At 43.1% G+C, this 22,780-nt stretch overlaps 1 protein-coding gene and 1 non-coding gene across 5 annotated transcripts in view; one reads left to right on the forward strand and one right to left on the reverse strand.

Moving 5' to 3' along the window:
- Positions 1–288: 288 nt before the first annotated feature.
- LOC123504931 (organic cation transporter protein-like) overlaps positions 289–22,780 on the forward strand; it is a 25,462-nt gene continuing 2,970 nt past the window's right edge. Inside the window, exons 1-8 of one of the 4 annotated variants that reach the window (XM_045255880.1) lie at positions 289–1,192; positions 9,057–9,340; positions 15,300–15,396; positions 16,441–16,492; positions 18,639–18,900; positions 19,318–19,489; positions 21,338–21,470; positions 21,833–22,008. In XM_045255880.1, the coding sequence (XP_045111815.1) occupies positions 9,253–9,340; positions 15,300–15,396; positions 16,441–16,492; positions 18,639–18,900; positions 19,318–19,489; positions 21,338–21,470; positions 21,833–22,008 (980 nt within the window). In that variant the 5' untranslated portion in view covers positions 289–1,192; positions 9,057–9,252. Of the gene's footprint in view, positions 1,193–1,533; positions 1,673–3,335; positions 3,494–9,056; positions 9,341–15,299; positions 15,397–16,440; positions 16,493–18,638; positions 18,901–19,317; positions 19,490–21,337; positions 21,471–21,832; positions 22,009–22,780 lie in introns of those variants that run through there. The other 3 variants (XM_045255883.1, XM_045255882.1, XM_045255881.1) reach the window with 3 other exon arrangements.
- Positions 2,001–2,073, reverse strand: Trnav-cac. The gene has a single exon. It is a non-coding gene; the product is annotated as a tRNA-Val (tRNA).

The following is a 22,780-nucleotide window of genomic DNA, read 5'->3' on the forward strand; positions in this document are numbered from 1 at the left end:
GTAGTTTCCCATAATCCCACCATGCTCCACACCCTCTCTCTCTCTCTCTCTCTCTCTCTCTCTCTCTCTTCTGCGACTACTACGAGCTGCGAGGAAGAGAACGCGACGGCAGCTTAGCGAGGCAGCGGTGATATGACCCAGACCGCGGAGAATGACATATGGCCAACGGGAGTAGGAAGGAGGAGGAAGGAGGGAGGGTGAAATAAACGCCAGTAGGAAAGAGAAAAAGAAGCATTTGGCAACTTGACAGGCTGTATGTGCGAGTGTATGAGTGTATTTAGGTTACCAAGCGCAGAAAGCGAAGTGCCGGCGTGTTTGTTTGGTTCTGCGGAAGGTTTTAGGGCTCGTTGTGTTCCCCCTAACCCCCAGCAGTGCAGCCCGTCAGGATACAGCGTGAGGCCCAGCCCCTCTTGAACAGACGCCCCTCACATGCTGGTTGCTGGCCCCGTCCCGCCCTCCCTCCGTCTGTCAGTGGCGGAAGTTGCAACTCGTATAGGAAGTAACCCGATGAGTGAGTACTGTCTCCTGGCGGTGCTATTTCGTCCCCACGCCCTTCACACTTCCACTGCCCGCTGCAGGAGCTGACAGGGGAAGGCCAGAGGATGTTTTGGTGTGTTTCGATAAGCTAGAATAGTGTATGGGAGGAATTAAGGCAAAATATTGAAGTGCGGCTAAGTGGCAACTGCGGGGGTCGAGGTACCGTGTGTTAGCAGCGAGGACTGAGCTGGTTGTGCACTGTTCCTTGCCTTCCTCACAGCGCCTCCCTCCGGCCCTCCCCAAAAGTGCTCATATTCCAGTGCTGGTGTCATGCTCACGTCTTAGCGAGGCACTCACCACTCGCTCATCACCAGCTCACCACCGCCTCACTCTCCCCACCAAGTGACACACGCGTCGAGAGGAAGAAAACGTGTTAGAAATCGGATGTGTCTTCGTGTGTGTTTAGTGTGTGTGTCTCTGGGTTCTGGTCGAGGTGCGGGACGAGTGTTGTGAGTTGCAAGAGAGGGTAGGAGTGAAGGGAGGCACCACCATGACGGAGAGCTGCTGTAGCCCATCCCGGTGAGCACAGGCCGGCAGGTGGCAAGGTGAAGGTGAAGGTGCCGCAGGGAGGTGGGTGGCTGGGACGACATTCAAAGAGTTACAATCACCATCCTGTCACATCTGGAGCGCCGCCCACACCTCACAGCCTCGCCAGGTAATAAACGTCGCTCATTATTCTCTATTCCAATCTTCGGAACGTGTGCAGGGACAGTGTGTGTGTGTGTGTGTGTGTGTGTGTGTGTGTGTGTGACATTTCGTATTCCAAGCGCCTAGGGACTCCAATGCGTGTGCCAGATAGTGCCAACAGAGAGAGAGAGAGAGAGAGAGAGAAGGAGAGGGAGAAAGGACGTCCTGCTTTACTAGTACCACGCAGTTAACAACGTAATTTTCCTCCCAACACTTAATAAGATCACTCAACTCTTTCACTTGGCCTAACGGGATACGACACTCTCTCTCTCTCTCTCTCTCTCTCTCTCTCTCTCTCTCTCTCTCTCTCTCTCTCTCTCTCTCTCTCTCTCTCTTGGTTTTTGCTGTCATTCTCCACTTCCTCCACACGCCTGGGCTTTCTCCTCCACACTCACAACGCAGACCCGGGCGGGCGGGGCTTTGTAGGGCGCCGTCGAGGAAGGACCAGGTCAGTGTCTCCTTCCCTTCCTCCTCCTGCCGGGTGTGTGTGTGTGTGTGTGTGTGTGTGTGTGGACATTGATAAGAGCAAGGGAAGAGACGATAAAGTGTGTGTGTGTGTGTTTCACTGTTTGATCTGCTGCAGTCTCTGACGAGACAGCCAGACGTTACCCTACGGAACGAGCTCGGAGCTCATTATTTCCGATCTTCGGGTAGGCCTGAGATCAGGCACACACCACACACCGGGACAACAAGGTCACAACTCGATTTACATCCCGTACCTACTCACTGCTAGGTGAACAGGGGCTACACGTGAAAGGAGACACACCCAAATATCTCCACCCGGCCGGGGAATCGAACCCCGGTCCTCTGGCTTGTGAAGCCAGCGCTCTACCACTGAGCTACCGGGCGTGTGTGTGTGTGTGTGTGTGTGTGTGTGTGTGTTTGTGTTAACGGAAGGGGGGGGATGAGTGATAAAAAGTGTGTGTGTGTGTGTGTGTGTACTATGTAGTCTGACCCGGTCTGTTACGAGCAAGATACCGGTTGTCATATTCTCTCTCTCTCTCTCTCTCTCTCTCTCTCTCTCTCTCTCTCTCTCTCTGTGTGTGTGTGTGTGTGTGTGTGTGTGTGTGTGTGTGTGTGTGTGTGTGTGTGTGTGTGTCCGTCTACAACCCCTCAACGCTTCACTGCGCATCAAATCTCAACTCTTCGCCGAATTTGAACTTAAACGAAGAAAGAACCGAGGTAAAAAAAAAAAATAAATGTCGATAAGATGTGTGATGAGCGACCTTCCTCTTTATGGCCTCTATTTCTAAGTAACTTGTGGCAAGGGAAGAGCCGGAGGTCACAGCTGTCTGCCCTGTCCTCCCTCTCCCATCTCCTGCCCTCCCCTGCCCTGCTTGGTGCTGTCTTACTGGCTGTTACTGGCCGGCTTGTGGGTCTTGCTGTCTTGTCATGAAGCCTCGTGCACAAATAAGGGAGGGTGAATGCAAGGCGTGTTTATTAAGGACTGATCGACGCTTGGAGAATGGGTATAAGTGAATAACAGCATCTCTTTTCGTATCATTAAAAAAACCATACAAGGTGGTAGAGTACTTACTACACAACATGTCTGTGATGTTTTTAATGTGGGGACGGCCGCAGTGTGTCCCACACAAGCTCTCAGAGTCTGGTAGATGCCTCCCAAAATTTAAGTCCACAAGGATCGGCCATGTACGAAGGTCTACAACTTAGTAATTCACCACGGTCGTCTGCTGGTCACCCAGCCAGTCTTCCCCATTACGGAGCGAGCTCAGAGCTCATAGACCGATCTTCGGGTAGGACTGAGACCACAACACACTCCACACACCGGGAAAGCGAGGCCACAACCCCTCGAGTTACATCCTGTACCTATTTACTGCTAGGTGAACAGGGGCCACACATTAAGAGGCTTGCCCATTTGCCTCGCCGCGCCGGGACTCGAACCCGGCCCTCTCGATTGTGAGTCGAGCGTGCTAACCACTACACTACGCAGTATGTGCGTGTGTTCATGTGTTGGTGAGTGTGTGGCGTGCGCACCTCGGTGTAGTGACGCAGTTTCACGTTACGTTACACCTCCAAATCAAAACACAACGCGTGTACAGGTATAGCCATTCACAGCGTGACGTCGGTTCACGTGATGACATCCTGCCAATCACGACACAAATCGTAGGATCCCTTTCAATCTTGCGGGGTGGGGGGGTGTCCACTGCTCACAGTGAATCCTCCAGCCACTTAGATTTTGGATATGGCGAGTGATAGATGTGCGGATTGTCTCAGGAGACAGCTGTTGCTTCAACGTCTGCCTGATTCGGTAAGTTTAAGTAATTTTATATGTATTTTTGTGTATGTTACTTTACTTTGCTTGCGAGCACTTCGGAAAAGCGAGAGATCTCTTTGATTTCTGTGTACGCCACAAACTTATATTAGAAGAAAAACAATGTGGAGTGTGCGGAAAGGCGGCTGTGTGTCTTAGATGCAAAAATATTCACTTACCAATTACGTTGATTGTTTGCCCTTGGCGGTATGTAGATGTGCGAAGAGGTTATCAGTTGCCGGAGCGAGCGAAGCGAGCGGAGGCTGCCCGTTAGGTTAGGTTAGCTAGCTAGCAGGTTATTATGTTAGGTTAGGTTAGGTTAAGCCTCGGTCACACTACCCATAAATATCTGTAGATCCAAAAATGCGGCTGGAATTTTACCCACTCGCCCACAGATACCTGTGGAGTTTCAGCGGATCCAGCCCATCCATTCTGATTCGATTTTGTCTGGGCGTCCAACGATGGGTAAACTTTGGTATTGAGAGTTAATCGTTTCTTTTTTTCAACACAAGGAAAAAAAATGCCTTAAATACTAACATGTAGTTATTACCAAATGGTATATAATTAGAATTAATAAGAACACAATCAACCAGAACTAAAATATATATATACGTCTCAATAATGATGTTACAATTAGAGATGTACCGATGCATCGGTATCGGAATCGGCGGTATCGGCCCTTTTTTTGGGTATTGGTATCGGTATCGGCTTATTTTATGCCGATACTTCCGATACCTAAAAGGAATTTACTACTTAGTGATATATTCGATATAAGATATTGATGATACCAAATTAATATAATACGGCGTATTAAGTTTTCGTGGTGATTACCGTATGTCATAGAATACTGTTTTCTGTGGTAATAAGCCACAACCTCTAAATTGAACGTGTATGAAACGCGTATAGGCTGAACTCCGGCATCCTGTCACACGGTCGATCATGAGTCACCACGCATTCTCACTGTCTCTCAGTCAGACGCTGCTCCTCCACCCACACTAAATTCACACAGGTGAAAAGCTTATGTTTTTGAACTATAATCTAAGAATGTCAAACTTCAGATATTGAGAATCAAACAAAATGATTTGGTATATATATATATATATATATATATATATATATATATATATATATATATATATATATATATATATATATATATATATATATATTTATTTATTTATTTATTTATACCAAATCATTTTGTTGGATTCTCAATATCTGAAGTTTGACATTCTTAGATTGTAGTTCAAAAACATAAGCTTTTCACCTGTGTGAACTTTGTGTGGGTGGAGGAGCAGCGTCTGACTGAGAGACAGTGAGAATGCGTGGTGACTCATGATCGACCGTGTGACAGGATGCCGGAGTTCAGCCTATACGCGTTTCATACACGTTCATACACAACATTTTTGCAATGACAAAAAATACATTGGGGATATCAAATTAGCTTTATACTTACATTTAAGGCCGAAAATGCAGAAATTTTCTTAAAGGACGAGTAACACACAAGTTCCCGCTGGTTCCTTGGCAGTGCTTCCAATTTTAGGGTAAAATACCCTAAACTAGGGTAATTGGACCCTTCTTAGGGTAGTGTTTAGGGTAATGCATAAACTAGGGTAATTTTAGGGTAATCTGCCATCCTATGGATAGGTGTGCTTGGAATGGTGCCAATCTGGTGGCAGGCTGGTTCTCTTTCATGTTCGATTCATGTACACAATCATCCCGTGACTTGTATCATCCCTTCACTCTCCCACCCCATCCCCTTTCTCCCCAGTCTCCACTCACCCGTCTACTACGCGTACACGTTTTGGACCTTCGGACGGTTAGATCACAGTTCACACACAGAGTCAGTCACTTACGAGGACAAGTCCACACAGAGCAGCCGCAGTAGTGGCTGTAGTGTACAGTCCTGTGTGTGTATTTGGGGGTGGGGGGGCAATATTTAAACTTATGTATGATAAGAGTGCATTAATCAACAATTAATGGGCAACTTCGACAATCTAGGGTAAAACACTCGAATCTAGGGTAAAATTGACAAAAATCTAGGGTAAGATTTCATCAAGTGGAAGCACTGTTCCTTGGTGGGCACGTGCAGTCACTGCAGTCTGACCAGAACCTGTGAATGGGTCGCGTCCACTCCATCAATATGGATGGGATCCCACAGATATTTATGGGCAGTGTGGCCGAGGCTTTAGCTAGCAGGTTATTATGTTAGGTTAGGATAATTTCAGTTAAAATTATCCATAAATGTTTAAATTTTTGAAATGTATTCCTTAAAAAGAAGGCTGTTTTTGTACTTAGATTTTTTGGGTTGCCTGGGGGTACAGCCCCCGGATTGCAGGTTATTATGTTAGGTTAGGATAATTTCTGTGCAAATTATCCATGAATTATTTATTTTTCTACATTTTTACTTAAAAAACGGCTGTTTTTGCCCTTAGATTTTTTTGGGGGTGATCGCCGGCGGGGGCAGCTCCGGATAACAGGTTATTATGTTAGGTTATGATAATTTCAGTGAAAATTATCCACGATTTTTTTAATTTTCGAACATTTTTTTCCATTAAAAACTGGTTTTTATCCTTAGATTTTTTGGATCGCCATATCTTGCCTCTTTTGGCTCCCCCCCAAAAAGAACCCCCGATCCCCCACAGTCCCCAAGTTTGCTGGGGCTGGTGGGGGGTTGGTGGAGGAAGGGGAGGAGATGCTATTCTTCACTTTTAACGGAGAATGTTATGTTTTGACTTTTGAATTCTTGTATATGTATTTTTTTTATTACGTTGTTGTTAGTGTTCATTGTTATTCCCTCTTGCTGCTGCTGTTGTTTCTGCTATTACTACTACTACTACTACTACTACTACTACTACTACTGTGAGTTTCTTATTTTTATTGTTTCGTGCTTTTTTCTGTTTTATTTGTTTATTTTTATCCTTTCTTTTTTTTCTTCTTTTCTTTCTTTTCTTCTTCTTCTTCTTCTTCTTCTTCTTCTTCTTCTTCTTCTTCTTCTTCTTCTTCTTCTTCTTCTTCTTCTTCTTCTTCTTCTTCTTCTTCTTCTTCTTCTTCTTCTTCTTTTCTTCTCCTTCTTCTTCTTCTTCTTTCTTCTTCTTCTTCTTCTTCTTCTTCTTCTTCTTCTTCTTCTTCTTCTTTACTTCTACTTCTACTTCTTCTTCGTCTTCTTCTTGTTCCTCCTCCATTTCTTTCCTACATCATCCTATACGTCGTCATCTTTAGTGTCTTCATCATCGTCATCTTTGGTATTATCATCATCATCATCACCACCATCATCTCCTCCTCTTCCTCCTCCTCCTCCTCCTCCTCTTCTTCTTCTTCTTCTTCTTCTTCTTCTTCTTCTTCTTCTTCTTCTTCTTTTCCCTCCTTCTCCTCCTCCTCCTCCTTTCCTCGGCGTCTTTTTCAGTCATCTTCTGTTTATATTAGTGATTTTCCTCTTCATCTTTTCTGCCTGAGTAAGTTTTTCCAATTTTATTTTTTAACTTTTTTTTTCTCTCTCTCTCTCTCTTGGTGTTAGTTCGTGCACTGGAGGAACGCAAGGGAGTGTCTATAATATGTTGAGGCACACGATACAGTATTTTACGAGAGCATTTGTCAGATGCGAGATTATAAATATTTCTGATACGAACCTTCAAAAATATTCCAAGAGGGTTTAGGAAAATATTTAAGACTTCAGAAATGTTGATATATCGGATTAAAACGAGTTGTGTATATTTATGTATTATAACTCCTACTCTAATGATGATAAGGATAAACAGGTGCTGTACATAAGGAGATATTCAGGCAAATGCAGGTGCAATAGTTGAGGATATGCGTACAATGGTGGTGATTTGGAATAGAAAACATGTTATCCTATTTAATGTGTAGAGAATTTTTTGGTATTTTAACTGAAGTACGGCACTTTAGAACACGTGTACGATGGTGATGATTTGAAATAGGAAAAAGTTATCAAATTCATTGTATAAAGAGAAAACTAAGCTATTGAAACTGAAGTACGACAGTTTAGAACACGTGTACGATTATGGTGGTGGTTTGGAATGGGAAAAAAAAAGAGTTATCCTATTTAACCCCTTCATTAATGGGACACATTTTTACCCTGAGATTTCTGTATGATTAGACCATTTTATTGACATTAGGAAGGATCAGCGGAGGTCAGAAGATTAATGACCAAAGTCTTCACTACTTTACTCCCCCACATAAGTTTCTGAAGCTGTATAAAATCACCAGATAGTAAGCAAAATTAATATGGAAACGCGTCATTGTACTGAAGAGATTAATGAACAGAGAGAAAACTTAGAATTAGTTTACGATTATAGTGGTTTGGAATAAAAATACTTATCCTCAATATATATAACTAGAAACCTTAACCATTTAAACTGAAGTACGATAATTGAAAATACGCGTACGATGGTGGGAGCTTGAAAATACTTGAGCTGTTGGACGTATAAAAAGAAAACATGATTATAATGAAAAATAAAGAAATAAATAAATAAATAAACTCAAGTACGACAATTGGAAACACGCGCACGATGGTGGGAGCTTGAAAATGCTCGACATGTTGTACGTATAAAAAGAAAACGTACGTGATTATAATGAAAAACAAATAAATAGACAAACTGAGGTATACGATGAATTTAAAACGCATGTAGGATAATGAATGGATGCTAGATTGATTGAATATAGTACGGAGAAATAAAGTATTGTTGTGTGTAGTGTATAATGGATGATGTCTCTCCAGGGCTTCAGTGAGCGTGATGATAAACATGTGGACGTGTATGTATGTTTTGCAGTGTAGTAGTGCATTCTCTCTCTCTCTCTCTCTCTCTCTCTCTCTCTCTCTCTCTGTGTGTGTGTGTGTGTGTGTGTTACAAAGACGATGATGCATGAAAGATGTATGAGGAACAAGATAACATTGTCTAGGGAACTACTCCTCCTCCTCCTCATTATTATTATTATTATTATTATTATTATTATTATTATTATTATTATTATTATTATTATTATTATTATTATACTACTACTACTACTACTACTACTACTACTACTACTACTACTACTACTACTACTACTACTACTACTACTACCTGTTTTATGAGGTTTTGTCTTTGCTGCATATATAAGAAATTGATGAGAAAGAAGAAACGTAAAAAGCAAAAAGAGGAGGAGGAGGAGGAGGAGGAGGAGGAGATCGCGTCACGTGTTTCTTTAGTCCACCAGAAAATGTCAGAGTCAAATGTTGGCAACTTTAGTGAGAACAAACAGGATTAAACAAAAAGTAAATAAATAAAAAAGACAAAGAAAATAATTAAAGTAAAAAAAAAAAAGAAAAAAAGAACAAATTCCGTTCTCACACAACACACACACACACACACACACACACACACACACACACACACACACACACACACACACACACACACACAGATACTTAGCATACGCTGTGAAAGAAAACACATGAATCAAAGAACACACGCACTCTCTCTCTCTCTCTCTCTCTCTCTCTCTCTCTCTCTCTCTCCACACACACAGTATTAGCCTAACGTTTCTTCCTCTCCTACAGCCACTACAGCGCGAGGCTCCTGAGGGCGTCGGCCAAGGAACACAGACGCCCTTTGTAATTCTACTCGGAAACTTCAGCATCTACTTCATCGTCTCCGTCATCGCCTTCTTCATCGTTTCCGTCATCGCCTTCTTCATCGTCTCCGTCATCATCATCTTCGTCATCGCCTTCTTCATCGCCTACGACAGCCACCGCCATGAACTCGCCGCGTGGCCTGGACGGGGTGCTGGCGTACTTGGGCAACCCGCACCCCAGCGTCACGGTCCAGCTCCTCTTCACAGCCGGTAACTCCTTCCTGCTTGCTCTTCTTCTCTACTTTATTATTAGTTCGTCTTTTTCTCTGGATATTATGGTTAACTGCTCCTCCTCCTCCTCCTCCTCCTCCTCCTCCTCCTCCTCCTCCTTCCTGTTTTTCATCCTCTTCCTCCTCTTTCTCCTCCTCCTCGTTGCTGTTTGGTTTTCTTTAGCTCCTGTACTTTATTATTAGTTCGTCTTTCTTCCTGGATATTATGGTTAACCGCTCCTCCTCCTCCTCCTCCTTCTTCTTCTTCTTCTTCTTCTTCTTCTTCTTCTTCTTCTTCTTCTTCTTCTTCTTCTTCTTCTTCTTCTTCTTCTTCTTCTTCTTCTTCTTCTTCTTCTTCTTCTTCTTCTTCTTCTTCTTCTTCCTCCTCCTCCTCGTTGCTATGTTTGGTTTTCTTTCGCTCCTACAGTCGCGGTCACGGGCATTAAAAGTTGTATTATCGTACTTTGGCATCCTGTCCTTCAGAAACCCTGCATGGAGTACGTTTTATGACTATCTATCACTGTTAATGCTACAGGTACACGTAGCTTGTAGTATTATATCATGCGTATCTCAAAGGAAGACCATATTTGTTGGTATTCTCATCGCTCCCTGTGTATTTTGCTTATACTGGTGAGTGAGTGAGTGAGTGTTTGGTTATAATGAAAACAGCCTCCACATAATATTTCTTGATAATATTTACCCTTTTTTTTTTTTTATTTATTTTTGTTCAAGTCGCTATTTGGATAATGAAAAGATCAGCAGTTAGATTAATACAATAAGCGAATGTTAACGAAACCTAACCGAACGTACCCTACAGATTAACGTTATCTCAGTGTTATCCAAGTATTTCAAGTCGCGGTTTGTGCACAACGAAGAGATCAGCAGTGAAATTAATGAAATACACGAATCTTAACCAAATCTAACCTAACGTAGCCCACAAAGGAAAACACTACCGTTATTTCAATATTCAAGTACTATTCGTAGAGTGAAGCCATCCGTGCACGGGTTCGGACGCAGTGTTGACATGACTGGGGTGAGGAATGGGGGGGGAGGAGGGTGCCAAAGTGCGATAATACACCATTCATCCCGTGACCGCAATGTTTTCCTACTTATAAGATCATTTGTTTACTTTTCCCATCCTATATCACATACTAACACAACACGCAACGACCTCCTCTCATGTATCTACACAGTTCTTGCTACACACACACACACACACACACACACACACACACACACACAGTAATATTCAAACTTTTTTTTTTTTTTTTCATTTTACACTCCAAAAATATTAGCTTTAGATTACTGCTAATTTCTTTCACCCATTCTCTCTCTCTCTCTCTCTCTCTCTCTCTCTCTCTCTCTCTCTCTCTCTCTCTCTCTCTCTCTCTCTCTCTCTCTCTCTCTCTCTCTCTCTCTCTCTCTAAGACCACATAGAAGTAGGCAGATGTTCATGTTTACTTAACCCCCTTTGAGAGAGAGAGAGAGAGAGAGAGAGAGAGAGAGAGAGAGAGGCTTCCAAGACCCACTTCCATCACATGAGAAATGCATAACCTTCCTCGTTGTAATGGCAAGTCTTAAAAACAAACACACACACACACGGAAGACGTGTTTAGTTCTGTAATGCTGCTGTCTTCTTCTTCTTCTTCTTCTTCTTCTTCTTCTTCTTCTTCTTCTTCTTCTTCTTCTTCTTCTTCTTCTTCTTCTTCTTCTTCTTCTTCTTCTTCTTCTTCTTCTTCTTCTTCTTCTTCTTCTTCTTTTTTGTTGTTATTCTTTTGTTGTTGTTTTTGTTGTTATTGTTATTGTTGTTGTTGTTGTTGTTGTTGTTGTTGTTGTTGTTGTTGTTCCTCTTCTTCTTCTTTTCTTGTTTTCATCTCCTTTATTTTAGTACCTTTATTTTCTTTTTTAAATCACTTTTTTTTCTTTTCTTCATCCTCTTCAGTTTCTTCCTCCACTTTCGATCACTTTCTTCACCTACTTTTCTTCTCTCTCACCTTCGCACACCTCCATTTCTTCCTCTTCCTCCTCTTTCCATCATCATCTCTCTTTCTCCATTCATTCTACCGTCCCATCTCTTTCCTTTCGTCCCTTCCTATCTTTCTTCCATACCATCATAACTTGTCCTTCTTCCTTCCTTTCATTATCTGTTTCTTCATCCCCATTCTTCTTTTTTATCTTTATTTATTCATTTCTCTTCTCTATTCCTTTCCATCTTTCTTTCTCTTTTACTCCTCATTGTTATCTATGTTTCTTTTATATTCTTCTTTTCCTTCTCATCTCCCTTCCTTTTTCTTCCTTCTCTCTTTTCATTATCTCTTCCTCCCATTCTTTATTTTTTTCATATTCTTTATCTCCCTTTTTTTCCTTATCCACTCTTCCTTCTCTCCTTCTCCTTTCCGTATTCTCTGTTTCTTTACATATTCCTTTCGTTCTCATTTTTATCCTCCTCCTTTTAGTCTTCCGTTCTATATCCACAGCTATCACTCCCTTCCTTCTCTTCTCTCCTCCCTCCCTCCTTCCCTCCCTCTCTCCCTCCCTCCCTCCCTCCCTCCAACACCTCGTAATCAGGAAGAAGGTAACGAGGAGAAATGGCGAAGAAGGGGAGGAATAAAAGGTGGTAAAAACAGGAAGTAGGGAGCAAGATAGATAAACAGGTGTGTGAAGGAAGTAAGGCAGAAAAGAACGGGTGTAGAAGAGGCAGTAAAGGAATGCAGGTGTGTGGAGGTGTAGATGACAGTTGTGTGTTTGTTTTATTGTATCTTCTTTTCTTTTTTTTTTTTTTTTTTCATTAGGTCTCATTTCCTGTGGCTTCCCTGATGACATCCCCACATCCTTACATCCTTACATCTTGTTCCCTGTCACCCTTCACTTCATCCCTTGCATCTCTTCCTCTACTTCTTCTCTAGCTTCCTTTGGTCCCTGACTGCTGTGTGCTCCCCTTCACCCCAGTAACAGATACGCTCCTATTAAAAAAGAAAAAGAAAAAAAAAACTTTCCTTCTCACTACGACAATTTTCCAAGGCCACAGAGACAACTGGCTGGGTTTTCAAGACAGTTTCTCCTTTTAATAAAGTAGAAATCTTGCCAATCTAGTTTATCCTTTTCATAAACTAGAAATATTGCCAATTTATCACCAGAACCATGATAATACTCTTAAAACACGAGTATTTTCAACTGAAGCCCTTGGAGTGATGATGAGATGTGATGGTGAGAGAGCAAAGCGTTTCAGAATACAAGCAATAGTCTGTTACAGATTTAGAGTATGATTTTGAGACGCAAGATTATGATTTTGATGTTTTTGAAAAGAGATGTTGACATTAGAAAGGGAAAATATACTTAATGGGGCCTTTTTTATTGTCTTTAGTTTTATTTTTGCTTATCTCTGCTTGTTTGTTATCGTCTAGTGTGACAAATCAATCGAATCGTCACGCGAGCATTTACCACTCAAAGGATTCACTGACTTACTTAATCCTTTCATTCTTTTTTCCTTCCTTGAAACTTTTCTTCTGACTTATTTTTGTGCTTCTTCTTTCGCAGTTTCCCAAAAGTCGAGGGTTGACGCCTTCATCTGTTTCTGTTCCTCGTACTTTACTTTGTGACTGCCATCCGTTTTTTACTTAAGCATGTTCAGTATTTATATTGCCCAGGAAATACAAATATGCTCTTTTACTCACTTTTCTCTGTCTGTCCTTGCAAACTCTCCTTCTATACTGCTCTGAATGTTACCAAGAGACAGCCACAGCAGGAAAATTATTATTAACCTTTTTCAGTACTGGGACACATTTCTACCTTGAGTTTTGGGTAGGAATACACGATTTTATTGACATTAGGAAGGATCTGTGGAGGTCTGAATATTAATGGCCAGAGTCTTGACTATTTTAATCCCCACATAAGTTTTTTGAGGCTGTATAAAATCACCAAATAGTAGAATAAATATGAAAACGTGTTATGGCACTGAAGGGGTTAATGATACGGGCACGTCACCACATCAACTGTTAGTCAGTCATAATCCCCTTCTTCCTTTTCTTTCTTTTCTTTTTTTGCCTCTAAAGATTTCATTCATTGCAAGACCTATTACTTTTATGTTGTTATCCTTTTCTTTCTTCCTTTCGCGTGCTTATTAAGTTTCCATACATTTTTGTTTTCCAATGGTGTGAAGTTATTCCTTGCCGCAGTGAAAGGTTCAACTCGATACGATCCTCTCATGAAACAGAACACAAAGGAAAGGGAAGGATGCTTTTGTATTGAGAAGGTTCATGAATTTCTCTCCTCTGTTTCTCACTGCCTAATCACACCCTGTCTTTCACTGATCATCTGAGTGCTTCACATATGTACACTCGCTCCTACTACTTCATCACCCCCCCTCCTTTGTTTCACACTTCACATTCACATCTATTACTTTCTTCACTCCTCCTCTGCTTCACATGTCACACTAATTCCTGCTACCTTCTTCCTCCCTTCTCTGCTTCACACTTCACACACGCACTTACTATTTCCTTCCCCTTTCTTGTGCTCCACTCATAGCTTCCTTTCCCTCTTCCCTATACCTGAAGTCACAAAGTTAGGACTGGGCGCTCTCTCAAACAAGCCCTCGCACCCACACTCCACACTCATTCCCCTTCAACCCCAGTACTCCTACGTCTCTCCTCCCTGCTGCAGTACTCCTCTCCTTGCTCGAGCGATTCCCGTGTACTAACTGCCTGTGACTAGGTATTAGTAAGTGAGAGTGCATGTTATTTCTTCATGTATAGTATGTGTGTGCATGTATATAAGTCTGTCCTAGAGGAATTAAAGGTTTGCTGAAGATATGTACTAGTTCACAAAGTCCCCAAACTGTGTATTTGTAAGTGTTCATGTGATTTATAGCCACGGAATTCACTGGAGGTTATAAGACGGAGCTCCATTCTTAAGACCCCTCGAACCGCACGTTTCAAGAGGGAGGAGGTTTCAAGACACTTCTTATCCTCTCAGTTACCGATGACTCTTTTCGGTCTTGCTTTGGGGAACTGGTACTCAAATGGGAGCTTTTTCTGGACCTTTTTTGTTTCCTTTGCCCAGTGCCCCTCTTACACACACACACACACACACACACACACACACACACACACACACACACACACACACACACACACACACACACACACACACGACAAAAAGCACAAGATGAAGTGACACGGGTTTGTTGAGTGTTTTTTATGGTTGCAGTGACAGATTGAGCAAGATTTCTACATTATAGACAGGAGAAACACTCTTGAGAACACTCTTGCATGAGAACCCAACTTGTCATCTGTGTGGCTCTTGAAATATAGTCTTAGTGTTGTAATCCGAGAATCAAGAAGAAATAAATAAAAACACAGAAGATGAAGGAAAGAATGTAACACGAATGAAGCAGTGAAGAAACTAAGAAATAGGAAGAATAAATGAAGGAAGCGCGACGAGAGTAAAGCGTTTTAAAAGACATGAGTTAATAGTCAGTTTTTTTTTTTTTTTTTCCGTCTTAGTCCGGTATTCAGAAACGGTTTCCTCTCTCATCGCGACTATTTTCAAAGGCCACAGAGATGATTAGCAGAGTTTTCCAAGAGTGTTTCTACAGTTAATAATGTAGAATTTTTGTCTCTGTCTCTAGAATCGTAAAAACACCTTAAAAAACGCTTTTCTCTCTCATCGCGACTATTTTCAAAGGCCACAAAGATGATTAGGGGAGTTTTAAGAGTGTTTTTACAGTTAATAATGTAGAAATCTTGTCACTCTGCCTCTAGAACCGTAAAAACATCTTTAAAAACTCATGTAAATTTGGATAAAACCTTTTGAAATAGTGGAGGTGAAGCACAGAAGGGTTTGAGAACACAAGCCTTAGTTCATAACCTCCTGACGGCGTGTTCCCTCCTTAGTACATAACCTCCTGACGGTGTGTTCCCTCCTTAGTACATAACCTCCTGACGGCGTGTGCTCTCCTTCAGGCTTGGCTGTGCTGGGCCTGGGTTCTCCTGAGGTGTTCATGATGCTGCCGGTGCCCCTGTACAGCTGCTGGTTCACCTTCGGGGTCAACGATGAGTGGTGAGTAGTGGCCATCCCGCAGGAGACACCGACGAAAGGCTGGTGTGTGACGGGGTGCTCTCTCTCTCTCTCTCTCTCTCTCTCTCTCTCTTGGGGTTTTTTTTATTGTTCCTTTTATGTTAATTTTTTTTTCTTCCTATTTTTGTTTATTTCTTTATTTTTATTGATTGATTTTTTTGTCTGCTTGTTTTCGTCTTTCTCATCAGTACACCCCTGTCTCTCCCTCCTCCTCCTCCTCCTCCTCCTCCTCCTCCTCCTCCTCCACCCACTTCCTTCCTCCTTAACTGTGCTTCCTTCATTTTTTTTTTCCCTCTCGCCTCCTCCTCTTCCTCCTCCTCTTCCTCTCTCCTCTCTTTCCTCATTTTTATCCTTCTCTCTCTTTCTACTTGTTTCTTTATCATTTTTGTTCGTTTGTTTCTCTCTCTCTCTCTCTCTCTCTCTCTCTCTCTCTCTCTCTCTCTCTCTCTCTCTCTCTCTCTCTCTCTCTCTCTCTCTCTCTCTCTCTCTCTCTCTCTCTCTCTCTCTCTCTCTCTCTCTCTCTCTCTCTCTCTCTCTCTCTCTCCTGTAAGATTAAACTACGAAAGAGAGAGAGAGAGAGAGATTGCTAGCGTACAAGATTACCAGAACAATAAAGTGTGTGTGTGTGTGTGTGTGTGTGTGTGTGTGTGTAATTTTCACTGTTTGATCTGCTGCAGTCTCTGACGAGACAGCCAGACGTTACCCTACAGAACGAGCTCAGAGCTCATTGTTTCCGATCTTCGGATAGGCCTGAGACCAGGCACACACCACACACCGGGACAACAAGGTCACAACTCCTCGATTTACATCCCGTACCTACTCACTGCTAGGTGAACAGGGGCTACACGTGAAAGGAGACACACCCAAATATCTCCACTCGGCCGGGGAATCGAACCCCGGTCCTCTGGCTTGTGAAACCAGTGTGTGTGTGTGTGTGTGTGTGTGTGTGTGTGTGTGTGTGTGTGTGTGTGTGTGTGTGTGTGTGTGTGTGTGTGTGTCACTAACGAGACATTCCCGCCCCTTCAGGTGTTATGGAGAAGAGCTGATGCCGCCCACGACTGATGATGACTACAGATCGGTAAGACACCTCACCCCTCTCTCTCTCTCTCTCTCTCTCTCTCTCTCTCTCTCTCTCTCTCTCTCTCTCTCTCTCTCTCTCTCTCTCTCTCTCTCTCTCTCTCTCTCTCTCTCTCTCTCTCTCTCTCTCTCTCTCTCTCTCTCTCTCTCTCTCTCTCTCTCTCTTGCAGCACAGTGTCTTGTGACCTTAATTTTACGACGCATTCAGTCAGTCAGTCACTCACTCACTCAGTCAGTCTGCCAGACACTCAATCTGTCAGTCAGTCAGTCAGTCAGCCAGCCAGTCAATCAGTCAGTCAGTCAGTCAGCGTCACAGGGGTAGTGTCTTCTCTCTCCTGGCAGTGACGTTGAGATGTGGGTGTGCAAGACTCAGCAGATGTCTGTATTCATTAACGCCTTCCCCTCTCACTAAGACAATTTTCCAAGGCCACAGAGGTGATTAGAGGGATTTTCAAGAGTGTTTCTCCTGCTAATAATGTAGAAATCTTGTCACTCTGCTCTAAAATTGTAAAAACATCTTTAAAAACTCGTGAAAATTTAAATAAAGGTTTTTGAAATAGTGGAGGTAAAGGTCAGAAGTGTTTGAGAATGAGTCTCAGACAAGTATTCAGAAAAACGTCTTCCTCTCTCATTACGACAATTTCCAAGGTCACAGAGACAGCTGGCACGTCAGCACGTATTAAAGTGTAATTTATGTATATGTGTTTCAAACAAACGGCTTTGTATTGTTGTATTGTATTGTATTGTATTATGTTGGCTTTGAGTTGTAGATAGACCTCGGTGCGTTCGTATCTATGGTCCTCAACTATACACTGTATTAACATAGGAGCTCCTCTAATGCTTCCCACGGGCGTGAGTGTGTCGCGGTGACTCCGGGGAAGTGCTGAGAGAACATTGCAGCCTTGAAGAGTTCATGTAGCCCTTGTGTTGGCGGACGTGTTGGGAGTTTTGGAGCTGTCGAGTTACAAATCGTAAATGTAGGCAAAATATTAACTACATGTACATTTGTTAAGATTAATCACAAATGGAAAAAAAATGTGATGTATGTAGTACGTGCATGTTTGTATAATTGTGATTTGACTGCGTGGTGTGGGAAATTACTTATTGCGCATATTTGACAAGTGTAGCTGGCGAGAGATGAGCAATATGGTGTGATGAAGCCCCGCACTAAGTTTTATTGCAGTGTGCAAATTCGGCACAAAAATCAATTGAGTTAGTGAGGGAGTATTTTACGCTGTGTGATCACCGCTACGAGTCATTCAAGAAATTCCTGACAAAGGTCACACAGTGGAGCGAGACTGCCTCCTTGCTGGCTATGGCCCCGCTACGTTCTGCCATTACTTCACTACCCTTGCGACTCACGGTGAAGTGGCTGAAGAGATGCTGACTGAGGCTATGTGATTGTTAGAAAGACGAGAGGCCAACACAGCGGTCCAGGCCCTGTGTGTCGCCAATCCGTTAGATTAATGATTCATAGATTTCTGGAAGAGGGCGACTAGGCCTGTGACTCCAGCTCTTAGTCACTAAAACAAAGTTCTAATGTCAGTGGTCATTGTGGTCGAGGCAGATGTTTTCAATTATTGTTGTATAGTCCCATTTTTGTCTTTGACACTTCCACATCCTATCCAATTTTCTTTCAGAATCTAATACTGTTCTTTTATTAACCACACCATCTGGGAGGCTGTTCCAACTGTTCACTACTCTACTGCAGAATGTGTATTTCATAATGTCCAATCTTGGCCTCTGCTTATATATCTTTTGTCAATTCATTGTGTGACTACTTCAGTTTGCTGTACAAATACATAAGCACGGGTTCGAATCCTGTCCACGGTCTGAGTGCAGGTTGGGCTTCCTCACTCAGGGCAACGGTTTCCTAGCGGGTGGGCTTTGAGATAGGAGGTACCCTAAAAAGTATCCCCTTTAGCCCATAAATTCCCGTGAAAAGCCCACATAGTATAAAAAAAAAAATAATAATCCTTCACGCGGATGGCAACCCTGAGCCGAAAGAAGGCAATGGAGGAGATAACACCAGCGGTAACGACCAACATGAGGGGAGTTTGCCCTGTGTGACGCCGCCTTTAGTCATGACTTGTGTTGCTTCCCGAAGTGTTGTAGTGAGGCTGAGGTGTGCGTGGCGTGTGCTGCAGGTGCTGGCGTGTTCCGAGCGAAGGTGGCAGCCGTTCGCGTTCCCCGGGGCGGTGCTGGCGGGGTTGCGGGTGGTGGTGGTGTTGGTGGCGGGCCTCTTCATGGACGTGCTGGGCCGCCGCCGCTCTGTCGTAGCTTGGATGGGACTGTACTTCGTGGTGGCCTTCTCCCGCTCCTTCTCCCCCAACGATGAGGCGGTGGTGCTGTGTGTCACGCTGGAGGGCGCCGCCTCGCAGGCTGTCACCCTGGCGCTGCTGCTGCTGGGTGAGTGGCGCCACACCCTCAACACACTCATCATTTGGGACTGGCATCTCTCTCTCTCTCTCTCTCTCTCTCTCTCTCTCTCTCTCTCTCTCTCTCTCTCTCTCTCTCTCTCTCTCTCTCTCTCTCTCTCTCTCTCTCTCTCTCTCTCTCTCTCTCTCTCTCTCTCTCTCTCTCTCTCTCTCTCTCTCTCTCTCTCTCTACATGACACGTACGTAGTTTGTTTTTAATATTTGTGTTTTTTTTTTTTTTTTTATCATAAATGTATTGCACGTCAAATCTTACTCATGTTTTTACTCTACTTTTTTAATACTTTATACTTTTTTTTATGTGTAGCTATTAATGTTATGGCACCAGAAGAATAACTGATAATTAACTTTTCTTCCTCCTCCTCCTCCTCCTCCTCCTCCTCCTCACCAGCCGCTGAGGGCAGTACACAAGGGGAGTGCGTGCGGTCCGTGTGCCTGGTGATCCTGGGGCACGCGGTGGGCATCGGGGCAGGGGCGCCTCTCGTCCATTACTTCGTTGAGGGGGACGTGTACCGCCAGATGGTCCGCAGCCTGCCAGCCCTGGTCTTTGTGCCCTTCATCATGTGAGTCTTGCTGTCACACCGCCACCACCACCACCACCACCACCACCACCACCACCACCACCACCTCCAATACCGCCACTATTCGTACTACTACTACTACTACTACTACTACTACTACTACTGCTGCTACAACTTACTTCATTTTGTCTATACTACTACTACTACTACTACTACTACTACTACCACCACCACCACCACCACCACCACCACCACCACCACCCAATCAAGGAAAGATACAAAAGAGTGGGTAAGCAGAATCATTACCTCATCTTGCCTTGTTACGTTCAAGGAAGGAGAGCAAGGTGTTGGAAAGCTCTCCGGAGTGAGTGCTTGTTATTCTTCCTCTTGCTTATATGACACTGGAGAAGAGAGAAGAGATATCAAGGTCTGAGGAAACGAGTGCCACTTTTCTTTGTTTTCACGCTAAATTGCTGTTGTTATATGATTTTCTTCGTCCATTTATTTGCGAAAAGAAAACATTAAGGTGCCAGAAAATTAGGGTTTTTTTTTTTATTGAGTTATTAAAGAATTTATGTTGTTTTTATACAAGGATGTTTAGGTCATTATTGAGTTTATTTTAGTATTAATGGTTATATACAAGAAAGATGAGGTTATTATTGAGTTACTTTAGTATTTGTGTTGTTTATATTGAAGAGAAGCGAGTTCCTGGAGAAGTGAAGCGATTAAAACCTGAGTGGCGTTGATAGAAAGAAAACAAACATTAAAAATTACATGCAATAATACCAATTTTAAACCCAGCAGCATAAATGGTCGTGGTAACAGCGGCAGTAGTTAACTAGATGCAAAGTAAATAGCAAAAATAACAATAATTCTAGGCTTCTTTATTTTAGCATTTCTTGTTCATCTTTTACTTTTTTCTTTCTTTTTCGCTTTCATTCCCAAACGTTTCCTCATTTTGTCTCCATTTATTTCAGCCAAGGACGAGTGAAGTGGAAGTCGCTGTTTTTTTTTTTTTTTTTTTTTGCCCATTTTCATCATTCCAGCAGTAGTTTAACAAATATTTCACACCACCAACGGGAAAATCGTGCTTCTGAACCTGACTAATCATTCCTTGGCCTCGAAAAATAGTTCTTGGTTCTGCTCGCCATTGTCTTGTATCTCAAACCTTAGTTGTTCTGATTTCAAACATTTCTGAAGGATTACTCTCTTTTGTATGTTTTTTTTTTTTCTTGTGTAGGAGGGGAAATTTGGCCAAGGGCAACTAAAAACGATTAAACAACAAGGCCCACTCATATGCCAGTCCCCGAGTATGTCCGAGAGAGTTGCCTAGCTAAAAAAGTGGAATAAATGTTTTGAAACTTCACTCTTAAGTAAATGAGATCAAGTCATAGGAAGATGGAAGTACAGAGAAAGGCAGAGAATTCTAGAGTTTACCAGAGAAAGGTATATAAATGACTGAGAGTACTGGTTAATTCTTGCATTCGAGAGGTGGACAGAATGGGAGTGAGAGGAAGAAGACAGTCTTGTGCAGCGAGGACGCAGGAGGAAGGGAAGCATGCAGTAAGCAATGTTGCCTCGTTGCTGCACGGCCAAACTAGCAAGTAGTCGGTGAACTTTCTCTTCACCCTTTCAATAGTGAGACGAATTATTACCTCGATTTTTGGGTACTATTAGATGATTTTATTGACTTCAGGAAGGGTCTATGGAGGAAAGAAGATTAATGGCCAGATTCTTCACTATTCTAATCCCCACATAAGATTTTGAAGCTGGATAAAATCGCCAGATAGTAACCAGAATGAATATGAAAACGCATTGTGGTACTGAAGAGATTAATTTCCCTCCTCTTGTGTGTCTGTCCCTCACGCCTCACGCCTCACGCCTCCGCAGGGCCTTGCCGGAGAGTGCGCGGTGGGCGGTGTGTCGCGGCCGCACCCACGACGCCACGCTCATCCTCAAGCGGTCACACCACATGACCTTCGACCCAACCATGAAGCAGAAGCTGGCCACCCTGCATGAGGAGGTTAGTGCTCTCTCTCTCTCTCTCTCTCTCTCTCTCTCTCTCTCTCTCTCTCTCTCTCTCTCTCTCTCTCTCTCTCTCTCACGTAAAGAGGTAAGAGTTCCCATATCTTAGTTTTTAGTGAATAAATTTTTACATCACGATATCAGCTAAGGTCTCTCTCTCTCTCTCTCTCTCTCTCTCTCTCTCTCTCTCTCTCTCTCTGGTAAAGACTCTTCGTCTAGGTAAAGCCCTGTAAGGTTATATTAGGTGAAGTTAAGTTATTTAGTTCAGAATTAAGACGCGTGCTGTGAGTGTGCCTGCATGATGTAAGGTCAGGCTGGTGCAATGATCCCGTGTCCCTCAGTGCCCCACCTCCCCTGCAGCATAAGGAGTCCATGGACCACTACGGCTGCCGCGGCCACGCCCTGAGGGAGAGCGTGGTGCCCCTGGTGAGGTCTGGGCGCCTGCTGCTCTCCGCCATCGTGTTCATGCTGTGCGGTCTGGCCTACGGGTGTGCCGCCAGCGCTCGCCACCTCTTCGACAACGTGCCCTTCATGAGGTGTGTGTGTGTGAGAGAGAGAGAGAGAGAGAGAGAGAGAGAGCATTGGTTCGGTTTACAAATGTTTTTTTTTTTTTTTTTGCATATTCAAACTTTTCAAACGATGAGAGAGAGAGAGAGAGAGAGAGAGAGAGAGAGAGCACAATGGTTCGGTTTACAAATGCTTATTTTTTTCGAATATTCAAACTTTTCAAACGTTGTGTGTGTGTGTGTGTGTGTGTGAGAGAGAGAAAGAGAGAGTGGGTTTGACAGGCTGTAGTGGAAATTATTAGGGTTTTCAAGGTTTCAGTGATTGTTTGATAGGCTACAGTGGAAGTTATAGTTTGACAATGCAATAGAAGTTAATGGAATTTTCAATATTACAATGATAGTTTGAAAGGCTGCAGTGGAAGTTATTAGGATTTTTCAAGGTACCAGTGACAGGCTGCCGTGGAAGTTATTGAGGCTTGCAAGGCTCCAGTGATAGTTTGACAGGCTGCAGTGGAAGTTATTGGAGTTTTCAAGGTTCCAACGATAGGCTAACATGCTGCATTGGAAGTTATTAGGGTTTTCAAGGTTGCAGTGATGGTTTGACAGGTTGCGGTGGAAGTTAGTCGAGCTTTTAAGATTCCAGTAATGATTTGACAGGCTACAATGAAAGTTATTGGGCATTTCAAGGTTTCAGCGATAGTTTGACAGGTTGCAGTGGAAGTTAGTGGAGTTTTTAAGATTCCAGTTATAGTTTGACAGGCTGCAATGAAAGTTATTGGGCATTTCAAGGTTTCAGCGATAG

This window comes from Portunus trituberculatus, chromosome 17 (genome assembly GCF_017591435.1).
Source record: "Portunus trituberculatus isolate SZX2019 chromosome 17, ASM1759143v1, whole genome shotgun sequence".
In the NCBI taxonomy this organism is placed as follows: Eukaryota; Metazoa; Arthropoda; class Malacostraca; order Decapoda; family Portunidae; genus Portunus; species Portunus trituberculatus.